The following is a 19,550-nucleotide window of genomic DNA, read 5'->3' on the forward strand; positions in this document are numbered from 1 at the left end:
ATGTTAAAGGCTGGTAAAAAAAAAACTGCCTGTTCCTCAGAGGGATTTTTTTTTCAGATTCCGAATACAACATGTAACGTGTTTGAAATGTGCCATTTCTGCATCGTTACATCCCACGTCATGCCATTAGTTGTTGGTTGTTGATCGGCCACTGTGGGATATCTGCTACCACACATTTCCTGTGTATATCTGAAATATAACATTAACATTTATTGGAAAAATAAAATGTAACTGATTACATCACGGATACACAAGATACGTTAGCTCTGAGTAAGGTTTCAGTAAAGCTCAGCTACTTGACCTCATTGTCTGACACTAAAACATTATAAAATTTAATCTTCAAAATACTGTAATAACCCACCTCATACAAAGCATACTGACAGGTCAAATATCATAATGGTTATCTGAATAGTACTACATGAATTTAAAGCTAAATGTCCATTGTGTATAATAACAATGCTGTCTCATTAGTCCAAGCAGTGGACAGTGATTTGAAAAACGTATTATTTGGTGAGGCAGGTGCTTTTGTTTCCCAACATCACTATTTTGAGGAGAGTGTATGGCGAGTGAGTCGTGGGTGTCTGCAGCTGAGTGACCCCATTTTGATCAGATCCTCTTTAGAACAATGAACCGGATGCCCCCTGGGACAACACCAATGAAAAGGGTCATCAGTCTTCAGCTACTTACTGTTGTCAGTGTACTACAGTGTGTGTGTGTGTGTGTGTGTGTGTGTGTGTGTGTGTGTGTGTGTGTGTGTGTGTGTGTGTGTGTGTGTGTGTGTGTGTGTGTGTGTGTGTGTGTGTGTGCGTGCGTGTGTGTGTGTGTGTGTGTGTGCGTGTCTCTCTCTCTCTCTCTGTGTGTGTGTGTATGAGGGGGACAACAATTAAAACACTGCCATGATTATGGATGACCTACTTGGGCACAAGCCTGGGCTTCACTAAAACTTGCAACTTAATCTAGGCTTTGTTTTCTTTTCGCATTATGTTACTACTGTAGTAGGCCTCCTCAGCTTCTCTTCACAAAAATAGAATGGAGAGCTGCACAATAAGAATGTGCACCACTACTGCCCTAATGAAGCAAAAGCTGATCAAGTGCTTTATCTGTCATCAAGGAACTCAATATGAATGAACTATATAACACACAAAGACAAGTTGTTGAAATTAGTTGTATTAGTTATTACTTTGAAGTTTGAAGGGTTTTTTGAATGTTAATGACGAGGCTACATTTCCATCATTAATTGGAAGAGGTCATTATGGTGTAACCAATCTCCAAAAACATTTTTTTTTGTTACTCTGACCTTCACAATGTAATCCAACTAAATACTGATTATCAGCTTCTGGATCAGTGAGTACAATGGCTTTAGCATAGAGGGACCTACAAAACATTGACACATATCCATGGACAATATTATGCAAATAAATTGTTCGTACTCGTATAACTATACACAAACCTGACATAAGACCATATACCAGTATTCAGACTTCCTATTTTAACGGCTGTACCGTGGGGACTAAAACGGTAAGATCTGCCCCCTCCCTCAATAAAAAGGCACAGGGAACAGATGAACGCATAAAAAAATATATTACCCCGAATTAGTTCACACCCATTTTAAACCACGGGAAAGGGCAAGGGGTGTGTTAATCCAGAGGTATGCAGGAGGAAGCTGCAGACTTAATCCCTATTTCCTTCATACAATGCATTGACAGATTAATGACCCCCTACAATCCTGGCTAGACTTAAAATCTAATGGTGTAATGCATTTTGTCATTCCGTAATGATTAATGCAAGGTTCTCTGGCTGTGACTAAAAAGACATGGCTAAATAATTTACTGTCTGGTTTAATTTTGGATCTTTTGAATTAACAAAACTGAACAAAAACACATCATCTCAAAGTGACAGAAATTTAAAATTAACTTCATACAATCTAATTGCAAAGCATTATGCTAACCTTAGCTAGCTATAACTTAACACAGGTAAAACGTCCGTTTCTTGAGACAAAGTATTGGATGAACTTTCCTCATTTACAAATAAATGTACTCTACAATTCACATTTTCAATTCTAATTTAACTCTGCCTGATCTAATTGACTCTGCCTGAAGAAGGTCTAACGACCGAAAGCTAGCTATCAGTAAAGCTATTTTCACAAAGACTTGTAGTGTGCGGATTCTTTTCTTAGATATCCAATTCTAATTTGAAAAAAGAAAAAGCTCATAAACACAGAAAAACAACTGACATTTTTGGTTTGGCTTAGCTAACTGTTCTGAGGCATTTCCCATTGACTGCAGTATCAAGAGAGAGAGAGAGCTGGCCTTGTAATACATTTTACAACAGCACTGTTTTTCTACCATGTCTCTCTCTGTGTACAGCCCCTTATTAAACGATCATTCTGCGGGGAGGAACACTGTCCTAAAATATCACCTTACTGTAAGCAAGCCATTGGTGGCAAACCGAATGCATAGGTACACAACGACTTTTTTTTTTACCGCGAAGCTCTATGATTAATGGCACCAGGGGGATGAATAAGTAAAGCGTCATACATGTTGCAGATGGAGACCCAACATGGCTGCACTTAGAGCTCTAAGTGCCACAGCACAGAGGGCTCGTTCAGACGGTGGGAGAGAGGGGAAGTGCTTACGAGCGGAAGAGGGTCACATAATGCTGAGACACCAGGGAGGGTGAATCTGAGAGCGGTTCCGCACCGCACCACACCGCACCGCGCGCAACGCACGCATCGCGCGCACCCATATCTCAATCATTAATCCCACACAGGGAACATTTTTTTTTTTCCAGCCAAACAACTACGGGATTTACCCTGGGATAACAGATACGTTGTCATCGCTGCCCCAACCCCACCCCACCCCACCCCACACTGACCAGCCACCTACCCACCCATTCATCCACCCACCCACCCATCCCTCCTAAAGTGAGGATCTGTAATCCTCGCTATTTACAACAGTCTTATTAAAGCGCGATACCAGATGTGTTGGGGCTCAGAGGAAATCAGGTCAGCCATTCAGCAGGTAGTAATCCCCCTCTGAGCCAAGCGCCTGAACCTGTTTTTTGTGGCTTTCCATTACAGGGGCTGACACAGCCTATTCAGATGGACAAGGAGGAAGAGGAGGAGGAGGAGGAGGAGGGGGATGCTGCCGGTGAGCGGAGCCCGTGCGATTCTCAGGTTACCCATCATGCAAGGCCGGCCACTCGTCTCGTGATCAACCTTCACTCAATAAATCAAGGACAAAGCAGTTTTGCCATCACGCCACAGTGATGGTAACCATGTCTATACTTAGAGCCACGAAATTATTGACAAGTACAGCCATCTGTCTCTGGCTTGGACTCTCACGGCATAACACACTGTTTAAAACTTGTATGAATTGAAATTCCTCGGTAGACACTCACGCATCATACTCATCCCTGCAGGAGAGTTAATTTGAGGCTGAGGCAAATGCTGCCTGTCTTACACATCAAGGGAGGCAGAGTGCAATCCAAGCATACTAATGGAAAAAGGCCCAGCAGTTGCTCTGAAAAAGAATTCCAATTTCCCCAAATAAGTTTATAAACACAACTACAACAAAAAAACAAACCAAGAAAAGTTTCTTAATAAGTAAGCGATGTCCACGGTGCAAGACAGACCTTGAACTCGAGCCAGAAGAGGCAGAATCAAACGAAGCACGGTGAAGGAGAAAGTACCAAGGGGGACTCATGCTCAAATATTCACTCCTGTGCAAAAGTGCAGACTGTGAAGGCATTTCGGAAAGGTCAGGGGCCCAGGAGAGAGAAACCAAGCTGAGAAAGGGCTCCATCCACGTGGAGTCACGCATGAATAGAGTCTGGGTCGGCAAATCTAGAGCTTTTTCAGGTGACTAGGTGCCAGACACCGGGCAGGTTGCAACACTGGTCCTCATCATTGACTCAATGATGCTGGAAGCAGCGCAAGGTGCACTGAAAAGAACAGTCGCAATGAGCTAGTTCAACATGATGAAGAGAAGGACACCTACAGTCTGACTTTGATCCCCTCAAATTGCTTGGTTGGGAGATGTGGGGGGGGGGGGGATCATTAATCATTTCTGTAACAATTATAATCGAGATCCTGTGTCCAAATGAAGGATTAGTCCTTCAAGTCCTTCAACAACTCCCAATCACCCAGGCTGAGATGTTTCGTGAAGCATGGAGGAAATTTGTGCTGATATCAGACTCATGTTAACGCATCGCAGAGGGGAGGACAGGTAGGTGACAGGAGCTGGATGTCAACATCCGAGCAGTGTTTCAGCTAGCCAGCTAATGTAATGCTGTCTGTTTGACAACTAGACCTTACAGGGTGGTGTGAGAGTGAGAGCGCGGATCCACCTAACATGTAACGTACACTCGGCTTAATTAGCCGTTGACCTCCCCTCACCGAATCTGGCCTTTTTAACCTGGGGTGTTATCGCACTTCACAGAACCGTGGATAAGCAGGGGTTGATTACGCTTCCCACTAGCATGCCACGCTAGCTTAATGCCACGGCAGCATTAGGGGTGATCAGAGTCGGCATTAGCAATTAGCGCGCGGTCTGTCTTCCAGCCTGGATGGAGTCAAAAGCCGAGACTAGGATGTCACAAGGTATTTATGTCAGCCCAAAGAAGCTTACTAGAGGAGAAGAGTGCTCGAGGGGCACGCTTTCTGGGAGCAAATGTTTCTACAAACTTTAGGGCTTTGGTTTAGGACATGTGGCATAGGCCTAATTCTCCTTTAAAGTATCAACTTTAAAAAAAAAAAAGCTCTGTTTATGTTCTCCCTGCGACAAAGGGCTTTAAAAGGCTTGAGAAATCATTTCGTAACAAATCCTTGGCAGAAGCAGAGAAATGCTGCAGAATGCAGAGATGGTGTTGAGCTCAGCTCGTGGTCTGCAGAAGCTCCAATAACATACACTCTGTTGGTTCTACATGCACCACATGGCAAAGCTCTGTTTTTTTCCCTGATGGACTGAATATAAGCACTTCTGATGCAGCTTAAGAAGCCCCTTCTAAATAATACCAGGCAAAAACTACAGAAAAGAGGCAGCCCGGTTAAACGATGGTTGGTGGATGGGTGTGTCTGGTTCTTCGGGGGGGTCTCGGCATGAGTGTTGTCACTGAGATCCACGCAGGCCACATGTAGAGCAAGCGGGGCTTATCCCTCTGACTGTCTGCTCTGATCAGGCTCTCACCTCCAACGCCGCCTCAAACTGGGGTCATCTGGCGAGCCGTCTGCCCACAGCTAACCCCAACCAGCTCCGTCCACATGGAGACTCAATTACAATTACGGCCCAGCAAGGTGCCAGGGCAGGGTGTGCGTGTGTGTGTGTGGATTTGTGTGTGTGTGTGTATGTGTGTGTGTGTGTGTGTGTGTGTGTGTGTGCGTGTGTTTGTATCTGTGTTTATGCGTGTGTGTGTGTGTGTGTGTGTGAGTCTATTTGTGCATGTGTTTGTGCAGGCGTGTGTGTGTGTGTGTGTGTGTGTGTCTGACTCTGTTTGTGCATGTGTGTGTGACACAGAGAGAGCATCTGAGCACAAAGAGTGAGGAATGATAGGCTTGGAACGTACCAGAGATATCAGGTTGGTTGGATTGGGACTGACCTCTTGTGTTGCCATCAATGGCCCCTGTAATTGCTGATTAGATGCTCAGGACCTTGCCCCATGCATAGTAAACTTTGATTAGAAGGCTTTTGCATATGCATGGGGATAGAAAAATATATCCCCTTTACCCCTTTCTAATTATGCACATAACTTTATTTAAACTCTAATGGACATTACGACTTTATTGGAGACCACATAAAGATAACGGCGGCATTGCAGTTAAAGCAAGACTTTCAGTGCTTCAGAGCAGTTTCCACAGTAAATTTCACCGCTAAGAGATCAAACTGGCAGTCAGGTAGGCTTCCAGGGCATTTAGATTAATTGTTAAGGTGTCTGACTCCAATGCTGAAATTGTGGATTTGATCCCCGCTTAGGGAAAGATTGGATACGCTAATGTGCTCTTTTATTGATCTGGTACTTCGCTGCATACCCCAAAAGGATATTTCACAGGGCTACTCTTTCTCTGTCTGGCATTCAAAGTCACAATAGTGCTTGATGATGATCAACCTCTTATATTATACATTGCAGTCAGGGCAAAGGAATGTTAGACTATTTTTGTGCTTTATATTAGCTCTATAATATACTTTTTTTTAATATATAGATTAGCATACCTGGACCTGCTCATTTTGTATTCCTCCTGATTAGATGGCAGGGCCTGACTGATTGCTGTGATTTAGATCCAACCGCAACCCCCATTATTCAGCTGCCTCATTATGGCATCACATAAGAGGTTGTGGGTGCATTTGTGTGTGTGTCTGTGTGTGTCTCTCTCTGTGTGTGTGTGTGTGTGTGTGTGTGTGTGTGTGTGTGTGTGTGTGTGTGTGTGTGTGTGTGTGAGTGTGTGACTCAAAAAGGGAGAGAGAGAGAGAGAGTGAGAGTTTAACGAAAAGCTTACCTGATTATTGTTGCAAGGAGCAATCTGATCTGAGCAATCTGATACTGCAGCACTTTGATTTATGTAATTATTTCTTTAGGTTTGATTGCAATTATCCGAGGCTTTTCTTTGCTTGTTCTGATATCTGTATAAAACACAAGTCAAAGAAATTAATCTGCACTGGTTGCTGATTAGATCTTCAAGATTGATAGACAATCCATTATTGTCATAGTGTGAATAAAATGAATGTATGAATGTCATGGCATGACATGAAGACCTCGTAATTATAAACGGATCACAAATATTATGTCCCAAGATTCATCAGAAGATTTCAACACAGCTAAACCTTCAGTATTCTGCTAATTTCTACTCAGTCACTAATGCAAATGATTATTGACCATATTTGCATGAACAAGAGGGGAAAAAATGAATAAAACTGGTTGCCCATACAAAGAAATACTTAATAATACAAAGCCACTCTGGCAACAAACGGTGTTTATAGCTATTTCCTGGGGTCTGACAGTGCAGGATTGCTTGTGAGCACTTAATTTTACCTTAGGTCTCATTACGGTTTCATGAAAACATTGTTTTTGCCCCCGTTGGATAATAAATCATTTGTGCCTCTCGTCGTCCCTGACCTCAGGGTCACTGTTTTATAGGCGGCTACTTCATCATCAAACAATCTGCTCTTAGGGCTGCACACAAAAGGCACGCAATAACTCGGGACAATTCGCCTGACCTTTTCACTGATCCCTGGAATCAAGTGCAATTGATTAAATAAACAGCCCCCCCCCCCCTCCCCTCTTTATTCCCACATTAAAGGGAAAGGGATAAACCTGAGCAATGCAGAAACAAAGCACAACATTGTTAATCACAGGATAGCCCGGCTTGGGCAGAGATTACGGGGTCCACATCTTGAAGTCGGCTCAGTATAGCAGGGCCTTCTCTTTGCCTTCAGATGAATACGTAATTTTCTAATGTCACGGATTGTGAGGCTCAGGTATTAACTGCGGGCAGATTACTCATTACACTTTATTGAAATGGAGCCTGAATGCGGTTACATAAAAGCTGGTAATAATCCGGTCACATCACTCTATTAAATATGTGCAGGCCCTTTCCATTAAATAACCAGAGAAGTCTCAGGGTAGACTCAGTGAATCTGTGGAATAAAGGGATGAAAGGAAGGAAACATGGAAGAGAATGTAATTTGTGCTTCCTCAACTAGTGTCATAATTGGAGACGTTGGAAGGAAGAAGTTCTGCTGAGCAACTGTCTCAGCAGGATAGAAAAAAAAATGAAACAATTAAAATGGAAGGGATACTATTGGCAGATCAGAGTTCCCACAGAATATCAATATGATTTCTTCAATTCAATTTCAACCGAAATGCCACAGACACAACCCTCAACCTTTTCTATTGATGAACTGCTGTCGGAGATGTTTGAGGGGGCCGCTGCTCACCGTTAATGTCAGTCTTATTACGGAGGCGAAGGCATATCTGACCTTTTGACACTGGTCACATCTGGTCCAGCAGAGCAGCAGGGATAAATCTAGGAAAACATAATGCCCGCACAGATCATCACAACTGATTCTCTGCTGTACCCATAAACCATGTAGTGCCCCCATCAATAAAATAGACTCCAATCCTACTGTACACGTTACACACCTATTTTGCTTTTTATGGGCACATTAATATTAAGTTCTAACACCTTTTCATCCTATTCTCTTATTTACTCTCTCCAATTTGTCATCGATTTGCAGCATGTGTACAAGTGAGAATGAAATAGAAATCCATTGCTAATTTGCCTGTATGTAATGGCTCACTGCTATGAGAACAGGGTACAATTATGGATTTAATCTATAACGTTCTACGGGACATATCTGGAGCGATCATTGGTGGTGAGTGGAAGTCACTCCCTGCAATGTACAAGGTGGTGATGGCTGCTCTCTAAACAAAAGTAGGGTATGTGGGCTAATACATCACTATAAACCAATTATGTGATAAGGAGGCTTTTGCCTTAATCTCATTGGTCGAAGTCCATGAAGACTAAGTTTCATGGTGTCCAGTCAGTAACTATAGGATATTCTGAAATAGAGAAAATGTTTTACATTGCAGGTATGCTCTGTTGACCATATAACTGGATCTTATCTTTTGAATAGACATATGTCTAGTCCTCTTCGATTACTGATATAACGCATTAGCAAATTAATAATTTATGCATTCAAGGTCAACCACGAACAAATATTCTGGATAGAAAAACCTTTAAAATATATTCTATGGGTGCTATGCATTTAAAGGCACTCTTGAATTCCATATTTGTTCATGCATCTGATATATTTCTCTCCCCAAACCTGGTAATGCTGGATGACACTCAATAAACTGATTTAATTACACTGTATATACACCCACACACACACACTGAAGTCTTGTCTGTCTTAGTCTAAGTCAAGCAGAAAAGTGCTTGAGTGTGCAGTGTGCACAGTGTACCAAACCAAATCCATCTCCTATCCCAATAAGTACAGTGAAATTAAACCCGCCTTCGGCCATGACCCTCCAATCATAGGCAGTTTGGAAGGCATGGATGCTGAGCGCTCTTTCATGAATGAGCAGGAGCGGTTCCAGGACAGGAACTCTCCCGGGACCCATATGGCGACAGCGGGTAATCGCGGAGAGAAACATCACTTCACGGATGCAAAGGGATATTAAAAACCCGGTGTCTGTGGGATGTGCGAGGGCGAGTGTGTGGGAGTATAGCGCGCAGATGGAAACGGATTTTCTGACCATGGAATGAGACTGCCGAGCGCCTGGCGGACCTCAGAAACTCGTAATGATGCGCACGGAGAGGGGAAACCGCTCACCGGCGACTTCTGCAGAGTTGGCATCACCTCTGCTGCACGGACCCCTCTCAGAATCGGTTGGTCATCTGCTACATTATACACTGCGATGTTTGCCCTGAAGAGTATGGGCAGCTCGGGCGAGCAATCGAAGGAATGGCAACTTTTCATAACCACAAACAAGACATTCGGAGACTTGTACACAAACTCGTAGTCATGTTCTCTTTCGCCGTAGTTTGCGTCTATCTCTTCTACTTTCTCAACGGCTGCTGTAATTCGGACTTGGTTGAAAATCCACCAGATTTGAACAGTGTGAACAAACTGCTTCTGACAGGATGGTACGACGAGAGAAACAGAACATTTCCTCAAGTAACAACCTCCTCTTATGGGACGTTGGAAGACACCAGGGGCTCACCGGTGCTGGAAACTAACAGCACCGCAAAGGACTGGACAGCGACCCGGAGACTTCCACATGCACTCATCATAGGAGTCAAGAAGGGAGGCACAAGGGCTCTCTTGGAATTTCTGAGGCTGCACCCGGACATTCGCGCTCTTGGATCGGAGCCACATTTCTTCGACAGACATTACGCGCGCGGATTAGACTGGTACAGGTAATGATCACAGTTGTATACTTGCACGCGATGTCACCATAGAAGTCATTCAAACTGATAATCATCATACGGAACTGTATACATTTTTTTATTATTATTATTATTTTTACTGTGTATCATTTGCATTATTATTAGATAGAAGGGGCTTAGGGTGAATGTGTGTCAATCAAAACATCAATATTCCAAATGCGTTTCTGTTGCTAATAGTCTTAAGCACAGTCCAAGTACGTTTCATTGTAGGCGAGATATAGCCATCTGGCCCCCACAATCTGTGGAAGGCCTGGATAAGTTCTCAATGTTAATCATCTCTGGAGCTGCTGCCAGATGTTTGACAACTACAGAGGACAGCCAACACTCTTGACATCCAGTGCTAGTTGAGCGTGGACTGTAATTTATCGACAGAGAGACTGTTCGTCCTTACACTGCATCTTTACTGCCATTGGCACTGTATGGCAATGCTCTCCCCAAGCTTAAAAGAGAATGGGGGCGGATTATTAACATGAGACTGGAAGTTAGATGAATGCATTTCATCATGTGAAAGGCAACAGACCACAACTGCAGGCAAAATAATAAACAAGTTTGCCATCCTGACTGAACAATTGTGTCTCTCAATAGATCATCTATTTGCTAAATTGGTATGGCACTCTCAGAACTGCTTAGATCCCCCTAGCTGTTTTACACAGTGTGCTGTCTGTCAGTGGAAATGATTCTCATCTCTTAAGGATTTCTAATATTTTCATTGGCAAGATAAATCACAAAGCTCTCTGAAAAGTCATCAGCTGTTCAAATAAAGCCATTTCAATAGATTTTATGCCTCATTTGCCATCATCGCCTAGAGAGCGGCCCAGGGGCTAGGCGGAATCCAATTATTTACCTTTTAAGCTTGATTGATTGTTTGGTCAATTCACACTTAGTTATATTCCAGCCAGATGAAAGAGGGACATCCTAAATATCACAGCGCATGCACACACACACACACGCGCACAAACACACACACACACACACACACACACACACACACACACACACAGACAGACGCACAGACACACACACACACACACACACACACACACACATGCACACACACAGACACACACACACACACACACACACACACACACACACACACACACACACACACACACACACACACACACACACACACACATTCCTATTTAATGTGCAGTCATTTTTTTTGCCCTACCCAAACAGCAAATCATGCACCCACTAATGTCATTTTCCTCCTGATAGAATCCTGTATTATATTAAATGCGTGTCTTTGCACCCCCCCCCCCCCTCCCCTTACACACACACACACACACACACACACACAAACCCTGCATCCCCTCTTCCCCCCTCCCTAAAATCGTATGTTAGTCTAGTAATGTCAGGCCAGCACAACTCTCCCTGGTGTCCCGCTCAATGGAGCCCGGCGTGTTGGGGTGTGAGCAGGCTGTCCCCACTCCAGGGCCAGATGGACAGCACAGCACGACAGCCAGGGCTCTTGACATGGCTGTGAGACCTGTCAATTGATCTTTAACCCGGGCCTGCTCCTCCTCACCACATAATGATGTGTCGCCGGGACTTCATATCGGGAGCGTCCCGGGGAGTGGCCCCAGATGCTACTGCACAGGGGAGGTCCAGGCCTGGCCCTGTCAGTGGACCGTGTGGTCTGTGAGCCGTCCGGTCTGTGAGCCATGTGGTCTGTGAGTCGTCTGGTCTGTGAGCCGTCTGGTCTGTGAGTCGTGTGGTCTGTGAGTCGTGTGGTCTGTGAGCCGTGTGGTCTGTGAGCCGTGTGGTCTGTGAGCGGTGTGGTCTGTGAGCGGTGTGGTCTGTGTGCCGCGGAGGCCGAGGTCAGTGTTTGTGATGTGGTCCTCTGAAGACAAATGTGTGTTTCTTCCCCACGCTGGTTTGCAGTGTGTCAACTTTGAAGAGAGGCTTAGAGGGGATTTTGCACAGCAAATTTCTTTGGTGGGGGGTTGGTGTGTGTTTGATAGTGTTTGAGTGTGCACAAATGTGTGTTTGGTGTGTGTGTGTCTGCGTTAGGTAGGGGTGTGTATGTGTGTGTGTGTGTGTGTGTGTGTGTGTGTGTGTGTGAATGGAAAGTTTTATCCAGATAGTGTTTCTTCAATTGATTGGCCCTAAGCTTGACCTTGAGTTGATGCAAGCATTAAACCAGTTATCTTAGGTCAGTGCAGATTACATTACAATTAGCAAGAGGCTTTATCCTGCCGTGGCATAATCCGCGTCGAGGCTTCGAGGTCATGTTTCTGCTCCGACTACTGTCACTTTCTCGAGAGGCGTCCGTTCGGCATAAATCCGCCCTTAGTGGAGCATGATATTGTGCCTTTCCATCAATATCCCACTGGGACGTCATGGCAGCTATGCTGGCAACATGGAGAGGAGAAAGGGGGCTATACAGGAAACACTGAGGACAAAATACTTAACAACTGGACACCTCATTTTCCCTTTAACTATTATTTCCAGCACCCAGAGTGGGAGGTATAACCACTAAATTGTGTCCCCTTGCCTAAAGGTGTGTTTTTTTCTGCCATCGGTGTGGCAAATTAAACGCGTCAATATATTGATCCAGAGCTACCGGTGGTACAGAGGAGACTAACAGAGGGGGGAAAAAAGAGAGGAGATTCAGGTTTCTTTTGAGCCTTTTCGCCTTGTGATGTGATAGTGTACCTTAGTGGGGTTTTTTCTCCTCCTGCAACCAGCCGTCTTTCCTATAAATACTTCAAGGTCACTTGAAGGAAGCTGCAATGTGGTCAGTCGATGTTGCATCGGATGTCAAAACACGGCAAGCACAGCATTTGCAATTCATGAGGACGTGTTTTTTTTAAAAAAGGGAAAAGCTGGTGTTTAAATTCATGCTCATTGAAGCTGTTCTTCCTTTCTAGGGCTGAGGGGGTTAGGGGATTGACATTTAACATGGTGTGCGTATATGTTTAAACACAGTGATATAATTAGCATGCAAATGAATTAGATGTGGTTGTAAAAATCCACATGCCCTTCACCTATAGATGAATACAGAGCAGAAGCATGGAAATGTGTGGAACTGAGTCGCTGAGCATCTCTACTGGGAATTATATTTTTTTGTCACTAAACTACTGTGATGGAACACAACTGCAGATCAAGTAGACTGTTTTTTTTTCTAAAATATTATTAGGACTGATTAAAACATTTTAGTGTAGATTTCGAATGGAGTGGTTTGGAATGGATTACTAATTCTGTGTTCTGAAGAATTATACATAACCATTACCACATAGAAGTTTGTGTTTTTTTTTAGTAATGCGCACTTGTTCAGACTCTATGGGCTTATACAAATCAAGAAATACGCCTTCACATGTTAACAAATCAGTACATATATGTCTTGATTAAAATGCACACGATTTCATTTGAGCTGGCTGAGTGAAACACAAGCGGCTGACATAAGTGGACGTTGTCCCAATAACTTATTTCCCTTAACTTACTTATCTAATGGTTCATGGTTCAGAACACCCATCAGTTTCCTGTAGGATGTTTAAAAAGACGGCTTTGCCAGTGCAGACCAGGTGTGTGATGCAATGGTATTGGCGCTGTCTGCACTGTATTGTATGAAATCACCATAAGGCCTAGACGGTTTGTTTGTAATTCAGTCCTCATTAAGAGGCCCTGGGGAGGCGGGGGAGGGTGGGGTGGGGTGGGTGGTGTCTTTGGGGCAGCTCCGTGATGGATGTGTCCTGGAAGTGAACAGGGCACAGTTACAATTGACTAGGCCATTAATGACAGGCATGCCCAGAAATGGATGACTGGGTTAAACCCCCCCTCCCCTCCCCTCCCTCTACACACACACACACACACACACACATGCAGACACATACATGTGTGTGCACACATATGAGATATGCTTGGCTATCAACTATTGCTCAACTGTATATTATTGCTTAAATTTGTCACATGAGATACTTTGCTGTGTTAATATCTTAATATATTATTTTAGAGTGTCATGTAGAGTACCATAGAAGAACATCATTCTAGGGTATCATTTCAGATTCACTTTTCTTCATGCATCATGCAGTGACATTTTTTAACAGGCAAATACTTTCAACGGAAAAATGATTACATTTTACTTTCACATTTAATTATACTATTTCACTTTCGCAAAAATAATTGCATTTTGCTGTACATTTCCCTTCCTTATGTAAAAGATCTAAAACTTAGCCCACTAGAAAGACATATGGATTTTCCTGCAAGAAAAAAAAAAAATAAACAGCCTGAAAAATCTCCTAGGCACATGAAAAATATTCAGGGCTTGCCTCCCATAGCAATGCAGTCATACATTTATACATAGAGATAGACTTTATATAAAACATATATATATAAATATATATATATATATCCTCTTTCCCTGTGAAAATCTCATCAGTCTGCAGTGTTGGCTGGCCTGAGCAGGAGACAGGGTAATTGCCTCACATCTGTTTGTGCACAGCAAGCCACTGATGAGACTCCAGCGCGGCCCATCTAAAACCTCCACCTGCCACTACCCCACCCCCCCACCCCTGCACCCCCTCCACCCCACCCAGACCAGCTGAGGCTCCCACATTACCATACCCCCATCATAATCAATACCCTGGGCACCATTTGGTTTGCTCATGCTACCTCAGAGGAGCCTTGGCCAAAAAGAAAAGGGGGAGGGGAGGGTGGGGGGCGCTCAATTAGAGGCTAACTTGCGAGGCTACATCCTCTGAAGGGAAGCTAAGTGGAACCAACATGAAACAGGGGCGGGCAGGCAGTGGAGGTTGTGCTGGGACACGAAAGAAAGCGTGTTTTTTTGTCCGCGGAGGCGTAAATTACGACTGCTCTCCAGTGAAATGTTTGCACATCTAATGACAGTGATGTCATCTAGAAGAACTGTTTAGGGAGAACCTTGAGCGGAATAAACACATTTTGTGATTCATACTGTACCTTCATATCCTCCAGCTTAGTCACCTTTTGTGTGCCTTGTGTCCTTGGCATTGTTTATGTCATTAAAAAGTTTGTTGATTTTGTCCAATGTACAGTACAGTACCTCTTCAGTTGTAATGTAAGACTTCTGGAGGTACTGAGTCGTAATGTAGACCTGATTTAACTGGACATCACAGAACAGGAGTTCTGCCAAATATGGCTAAAGCCTCGGAGAGACGTTAGCGTGTTAGCATTAGCGCTGGCATATTTGTTAGTGCCTATAGATGAGTGGCCTGATGGACATGGCCTAAACGAGTCTGTCTCGAGAGTTAATCTGAGGGAAGATCGCTAATGGACTTTTCTTTTGATCACCATTCTCGGCCTTGTCCTCCTCTCCTTTGATTCCAGGCTTTTATCTTTTCCACCTATTTGGGTCTGATGAATGTGAGCCTTTAGAGATTATACCCAAACCGAGAGTGACCTGAAGAGTTAGTGCAGCACAGTGCATTAGGTCAGATGTTGTTCGGAACCCACACACACACACACACACACACACGCATGGCCACACGCACACGGTCACATGCACACAAACACAAACACTCACACAAATACACACACACACACACACGCCCAAAGACACACAGACACACACGCACACGCACACGCACACACACATAAAGACATACACACACTCACACAAACACATAAAGACACACACACACACACACACACACACACACACAGGTTACACTGCTTTAGAAAGAAATGGCTGAATGTGAATAATTAATGGCCTTTTTTCTAATAGACTGGCTGGCCCCATTATGGCCATAGGTAAACTGGGAAGTCTTTAGGCTAAGTACTTTTCTCAGATGAAGTCATGGATAATGCAGCAGTGGTCAGGGAATTGACGTAGCCTCTCCGCGGCGCTATCGACGTGAGGTTTACAGGGCCGGTGTTGGAAATGGAGATCTTTGCCTGATAGGGGTCACAAAGAGCCTCTTGTCTATCCTCTTGTTGTCCCCGACCTTTTAGTACGTTTTGTCTGACTGCTTACTGGACTTAGGTCGGGCAGTATATCATTTCAGAAATGATTATCGTTAAGGTTTGTCCTTCAAGCTTGACTTACATTGGTGGGTTTTTTTTTTCTTTTTTGACGAAAAATCCTGAATCCAATACTTTTCTATTTTTCAACATTCTAAAGTTTCCCATTGCTGCATGTGCTGACATTTATGTCACAAAGACAAAAGGTTATTTCAGGCGTATATAGGAACCAGATAAGTATCCATCTGATTTTCAATACCTGTCTCATAGAATTGTTACTCAAGTGTAACAATGTAAGGTGTTGGTAATAGATTCATTACCATGTTATGCAATCATTTATTGATGATTTTTAAAACTGAATGATCAAACTGAACGGAATCATTTTAAATATTGCAGAAATCAGAATCAGAGTTTAAGTTATAGTGAAGGCTTCAAAATAAAGGTTCACTTTGACACTGTGATGTCCTTAACATCAACGGATTTGTCTACTCGGAGGACATCAACAATATTAGATTGCCCTTTAATGTTGTTTAGCTTCACACTTCCTAATTGACTTTCGAAAACAATTGGTTGGGTGTGCTAAATGTCTTAATCTGATCTGATAACTTCTACTTTTCATAACCTTTCAAGTGGGGTGTGCAATAAATAGCATTATGATAACACATAAAAGGTCAAGATGGAGGATGAGCATGCTGCAACATTTAGAAGATTTATTAGAGGTCCCAACGTGTCAGCACTGGTTTCCCTGACCTGTGTTTGGTCAGTCGTGGGTCCACTTGGGTCCAGCTCTGGAGATATTAGTTTTTATTTAGTGCATCTTCTATTATTCCTTACTTATGTTGCAGTGGCTGCCGTTCCAGATGCTGGCAAAAATAATGCTTTTAATATTTCACCCAATAACCAGTTGCTGCAGGGAAGTGCTTTGTATCAGTGTCTTTCATCAGCTGTAGACAGATACAGTATGTTTAAAGCAAGCCTTAACAGATGCACTCGACTAGCTATCAATTCACCGAAATGCCTCTGCATTACAATAGTTGTGATAGGCACTATTTTATCAAAAAGCAGGAACCTACTTCACAGGTAGAGAGACATCTCCACCGGCAGTGTACCGGTAATTGTGTGGCAGGGATGTGGAGTTTGTGGAGCTTGTGGATGTGGAGCTTGTGTTCATATTGTAGCCTAAATGTGAAAATCCCGAGGTTTGCGGCTATCACACCCCCCTCTAAAGCTGAAAAAAGATTAAAACAGCACTACAACCCGGACCTCCCGCCCCCTGAAAGATGTCTTTGCTTGCTAAAACTCCACATGAATTTTAATGGATGCGACAGCTAAAATCTCCGCCCTGGCCGAGGCTCAACCTTACAACTCCAGCCCGTAATAAGACAATCTCCAGTCAGCATTTCCCACCACCACAGCACTGGAATGACAATGATGGTCTGTTTTGTGTTTCCGAGCCTCCCAGGGATGGGCTGGTCAGATGTATAATGTTGTTCCGCTCTCTGGTCAGGTAGAAATGTTACATTTTACAAGGGACCGTTTTTTCAACTATCACCTACATAAAGAACATTTAGAATACAATTTTGAGTCATGATGATAGGGGATAGCAGTGCTACTTTGACTAAACAACACTATCACCTGTCCAATTATGTCATCGACATTACTGATGCTTCACTGTACTGTGTACTATTCTGGGTGAGTTGATATTGAGCTGTTTCTTGCCACTAGTTTGTGTGATGGGCACCAGGACTTCACATGGTTTCTCCTACTATTTTGTTCTAAGCGCATTGTTCGCAGCAGCCAGAGGACAACAGCACATGTGTGTGTCTGCTGTGTGTGTGTGTGTGTGTGTGTGTGTGTGTGTGTGTGTGTGTGTGTGTGTGTGTGGCCAGCTAGTCAGGCAGGTGGGGTGCAGGTGGGCCATTAGGAAGACCGGACCCCGCAGACTAACCACCGAGATAAATGAGTCCCATCTGGCGTCCTGCGCGCGTGTGTATGAGTGGACGAGAGTGAGAGACAGAGAGAGACAGAAGAGAGAAGAAGAGAGAGAGATAGAGACACAGAGAACAAAAGACAAAGAGAAAGAGAGAGAGAGAGAGAGGGATACATGCGTTTCCATCTGTTTGAGCCCTTGGTCGTGGGTGTCAGTCACCTGCTGTGATTGATGTGCTCCACGCATCTGCACGGCCGTCTCCATTACGCATGCACATTTAGATGCGCACTTAGAGCGGAGCTCAGGAGGACCGAGCCCTGGCCTCATTTGGCCGGCCAATCAGCGGCATAACGCCACAGGAAACGCGGCATGCTGTTGGCCTGCAGGCCATCTGACCTGTCCATCGCTCGCCGTTCTGAGGCTATCTGTTATCGTCCCTCCCCCCACCACACCGTGGATGCCGGAGGGCGTGAGGCTGTGATTTGGAGGGTGATTTGGGCTCACTCAAGGGGGGTAGATGTGGCCACTGGTTCTTTATTTGAGACCTAGCCGTTAATGGAGTGAATTGATGGCTTCACTTTGGAGGTCTGGTGATCGTATTAGATGTTCTATCATGTGTGCTCCTCCTGAGGGGTCTCATGCGGGCTTTTGTTTTGTTTCTTTGTTTTGCAGGAGTATGATGCCGAAGGCCCTGGACGGGCAGATCGTCATGGAGAAGACGCCTCGTTACTTTGTCACCGAGGAGACGCCGGCGCGCATCTATGCAATGTCCCGCGACATCAAGCTGATCGTGGTGGTGCGGGACCCCATCACGCGGGCCATCTCCGACTACACGCAGATCATCTCCAAGACGCCGGACGTGCCCAGCTTCGAGACGCTGACCTTCAACAAGAACGGGTCGTCGGCGTCGACGGCGGCGGCGGGGACGACGAGCGGTCAGATCGACGCCCTGTGGAGCCCGCTGTGGATCGGCCTGTACGCCAAGCACCTGGAGCGGTGGCTCGCCTACTTCCCGCTCTCGCAGATCCACTTCGTCCACGGCGAGCGGCTGATCAGCGACCCGGCCGGCGAGCTGGGCCGCGTGCAGGACTTCCTGGGCCTGCAGCGCATCGTCACCGACAAGCACTTTTACTTCAACAAGACCAAGGGCTTCCCCTGCCTCAAGAAACCCGAGGGGAGCAGCAAGCCCCACTGCCTGGGCAAGACCAAGGGCCGGATCCACCCCCGGATCGACCCGACCGTCATCCAGAAGCTGCGGGAGTTCTATCAGCCCCACAACCTGCGGTTCTACCAAATGGCGGGGCAGGACTTTGGCTGGCAGTGACTGATTCTTTAATATCCTGGAATGGAACCCGCTTCTCCAAAATATTCATCTAATTTTCTCGGGCTGCGTTTGTGGCTCCCGGCTGCAGCGGCTGTGTGACTATAAACTGTTATTAGACGGGAGGATAATGGATAATTCAATGCCACTTGAGTGCTGGCCTCGAGATGGAAACTGAATTTTATGATTTTTAATATGTTTTGGATGCCGGGCTAAAGTGAGTCAAGTGTAATATCCTGAGACAGCACATTGTTTCCGAGCAGTGACAAATAGCTGTTGGCTGAAAGATTATCATTTTATTTTTCACCAGAGACCCGCGGTGCTGGCACCAAAGCTGTCACTAACAGAAACTAATCAGTGGTGCTTTCGTTCGCTGATGGATGGCATTCTCACTCCACTTCCTGCCGTTTGGC

The 19,550-nt window shown here is 44.7% G+C and overlaps 1 protein-coding gene across 1 annotated transcript; it reads left to right on the forward strand.

Moving 5' to 3' along the window:
* Positions 1 to 9,045: 9,045 nt before the first annotated feature.
* On the forward strand, positions 9,046 to 19,140 carry hs3st3l (heparan sulfate (glucosamine) 3-O-sulfotransferase 3-like). Its single transcript, XM_062527009.1, has 3 exons — positions 9,046 to 9,127; positions 9,538 to 9,913; positions 18,489 to 19,140. Exons 1-3 carry the CDS (start codon positions 9,046 to 9,048, stop codon positions 19,138 to 19,140), a joined length of 1,110 nt encoding a protein of 369 aa, XP_062382993.1.
* The last annotated feature ends 410 nt before the right edge of the window (positions 19,141 to 19,550 follow it).

Source organism: Sardina pilchardus, chromosome 22 (genome assembly GCF_963854185.1).
Source record: "Sardina pilchardus chromosome 22, fSarPil1.1, whole genome shotgun sequence".
In the NCBI taxonomy this organism is placed as follows: domain Eukaryota; kingdom Metazoa; phylum Chordata; class Actinopteri; order Clupeiformes; family Clupeidae; genus Sardina; species Sardina pilchardus.

What these genes read in the sequence shown, in the direction of transcription:
- hs3st3l (XM_062527009.1), top strand. Translation starts at nt 9,046, where the DNA reads ATGGATGCTGAGCGCTCTTTCATGAATGAGCAGGAGCGGTTCCAGGAC. An exon ending in GACCCATATGGCGACAGCGG is followed by an intron (nt 9,128 to 9,537) that starts GTAATCGCGGAG and finishes CTTTCGCCGTAG; the next exon opens with TTTGCGTCTATCTCTTCTAC. An exon ending in CGCGGATTAGACTGGTACAG is followed by an intron (nt 9,914 to 18,488) that starts GTAATGATCACA and finishes TTTGTTTTGCAG; the next exon opens with GAGTATGATGCCGAAGGCCC.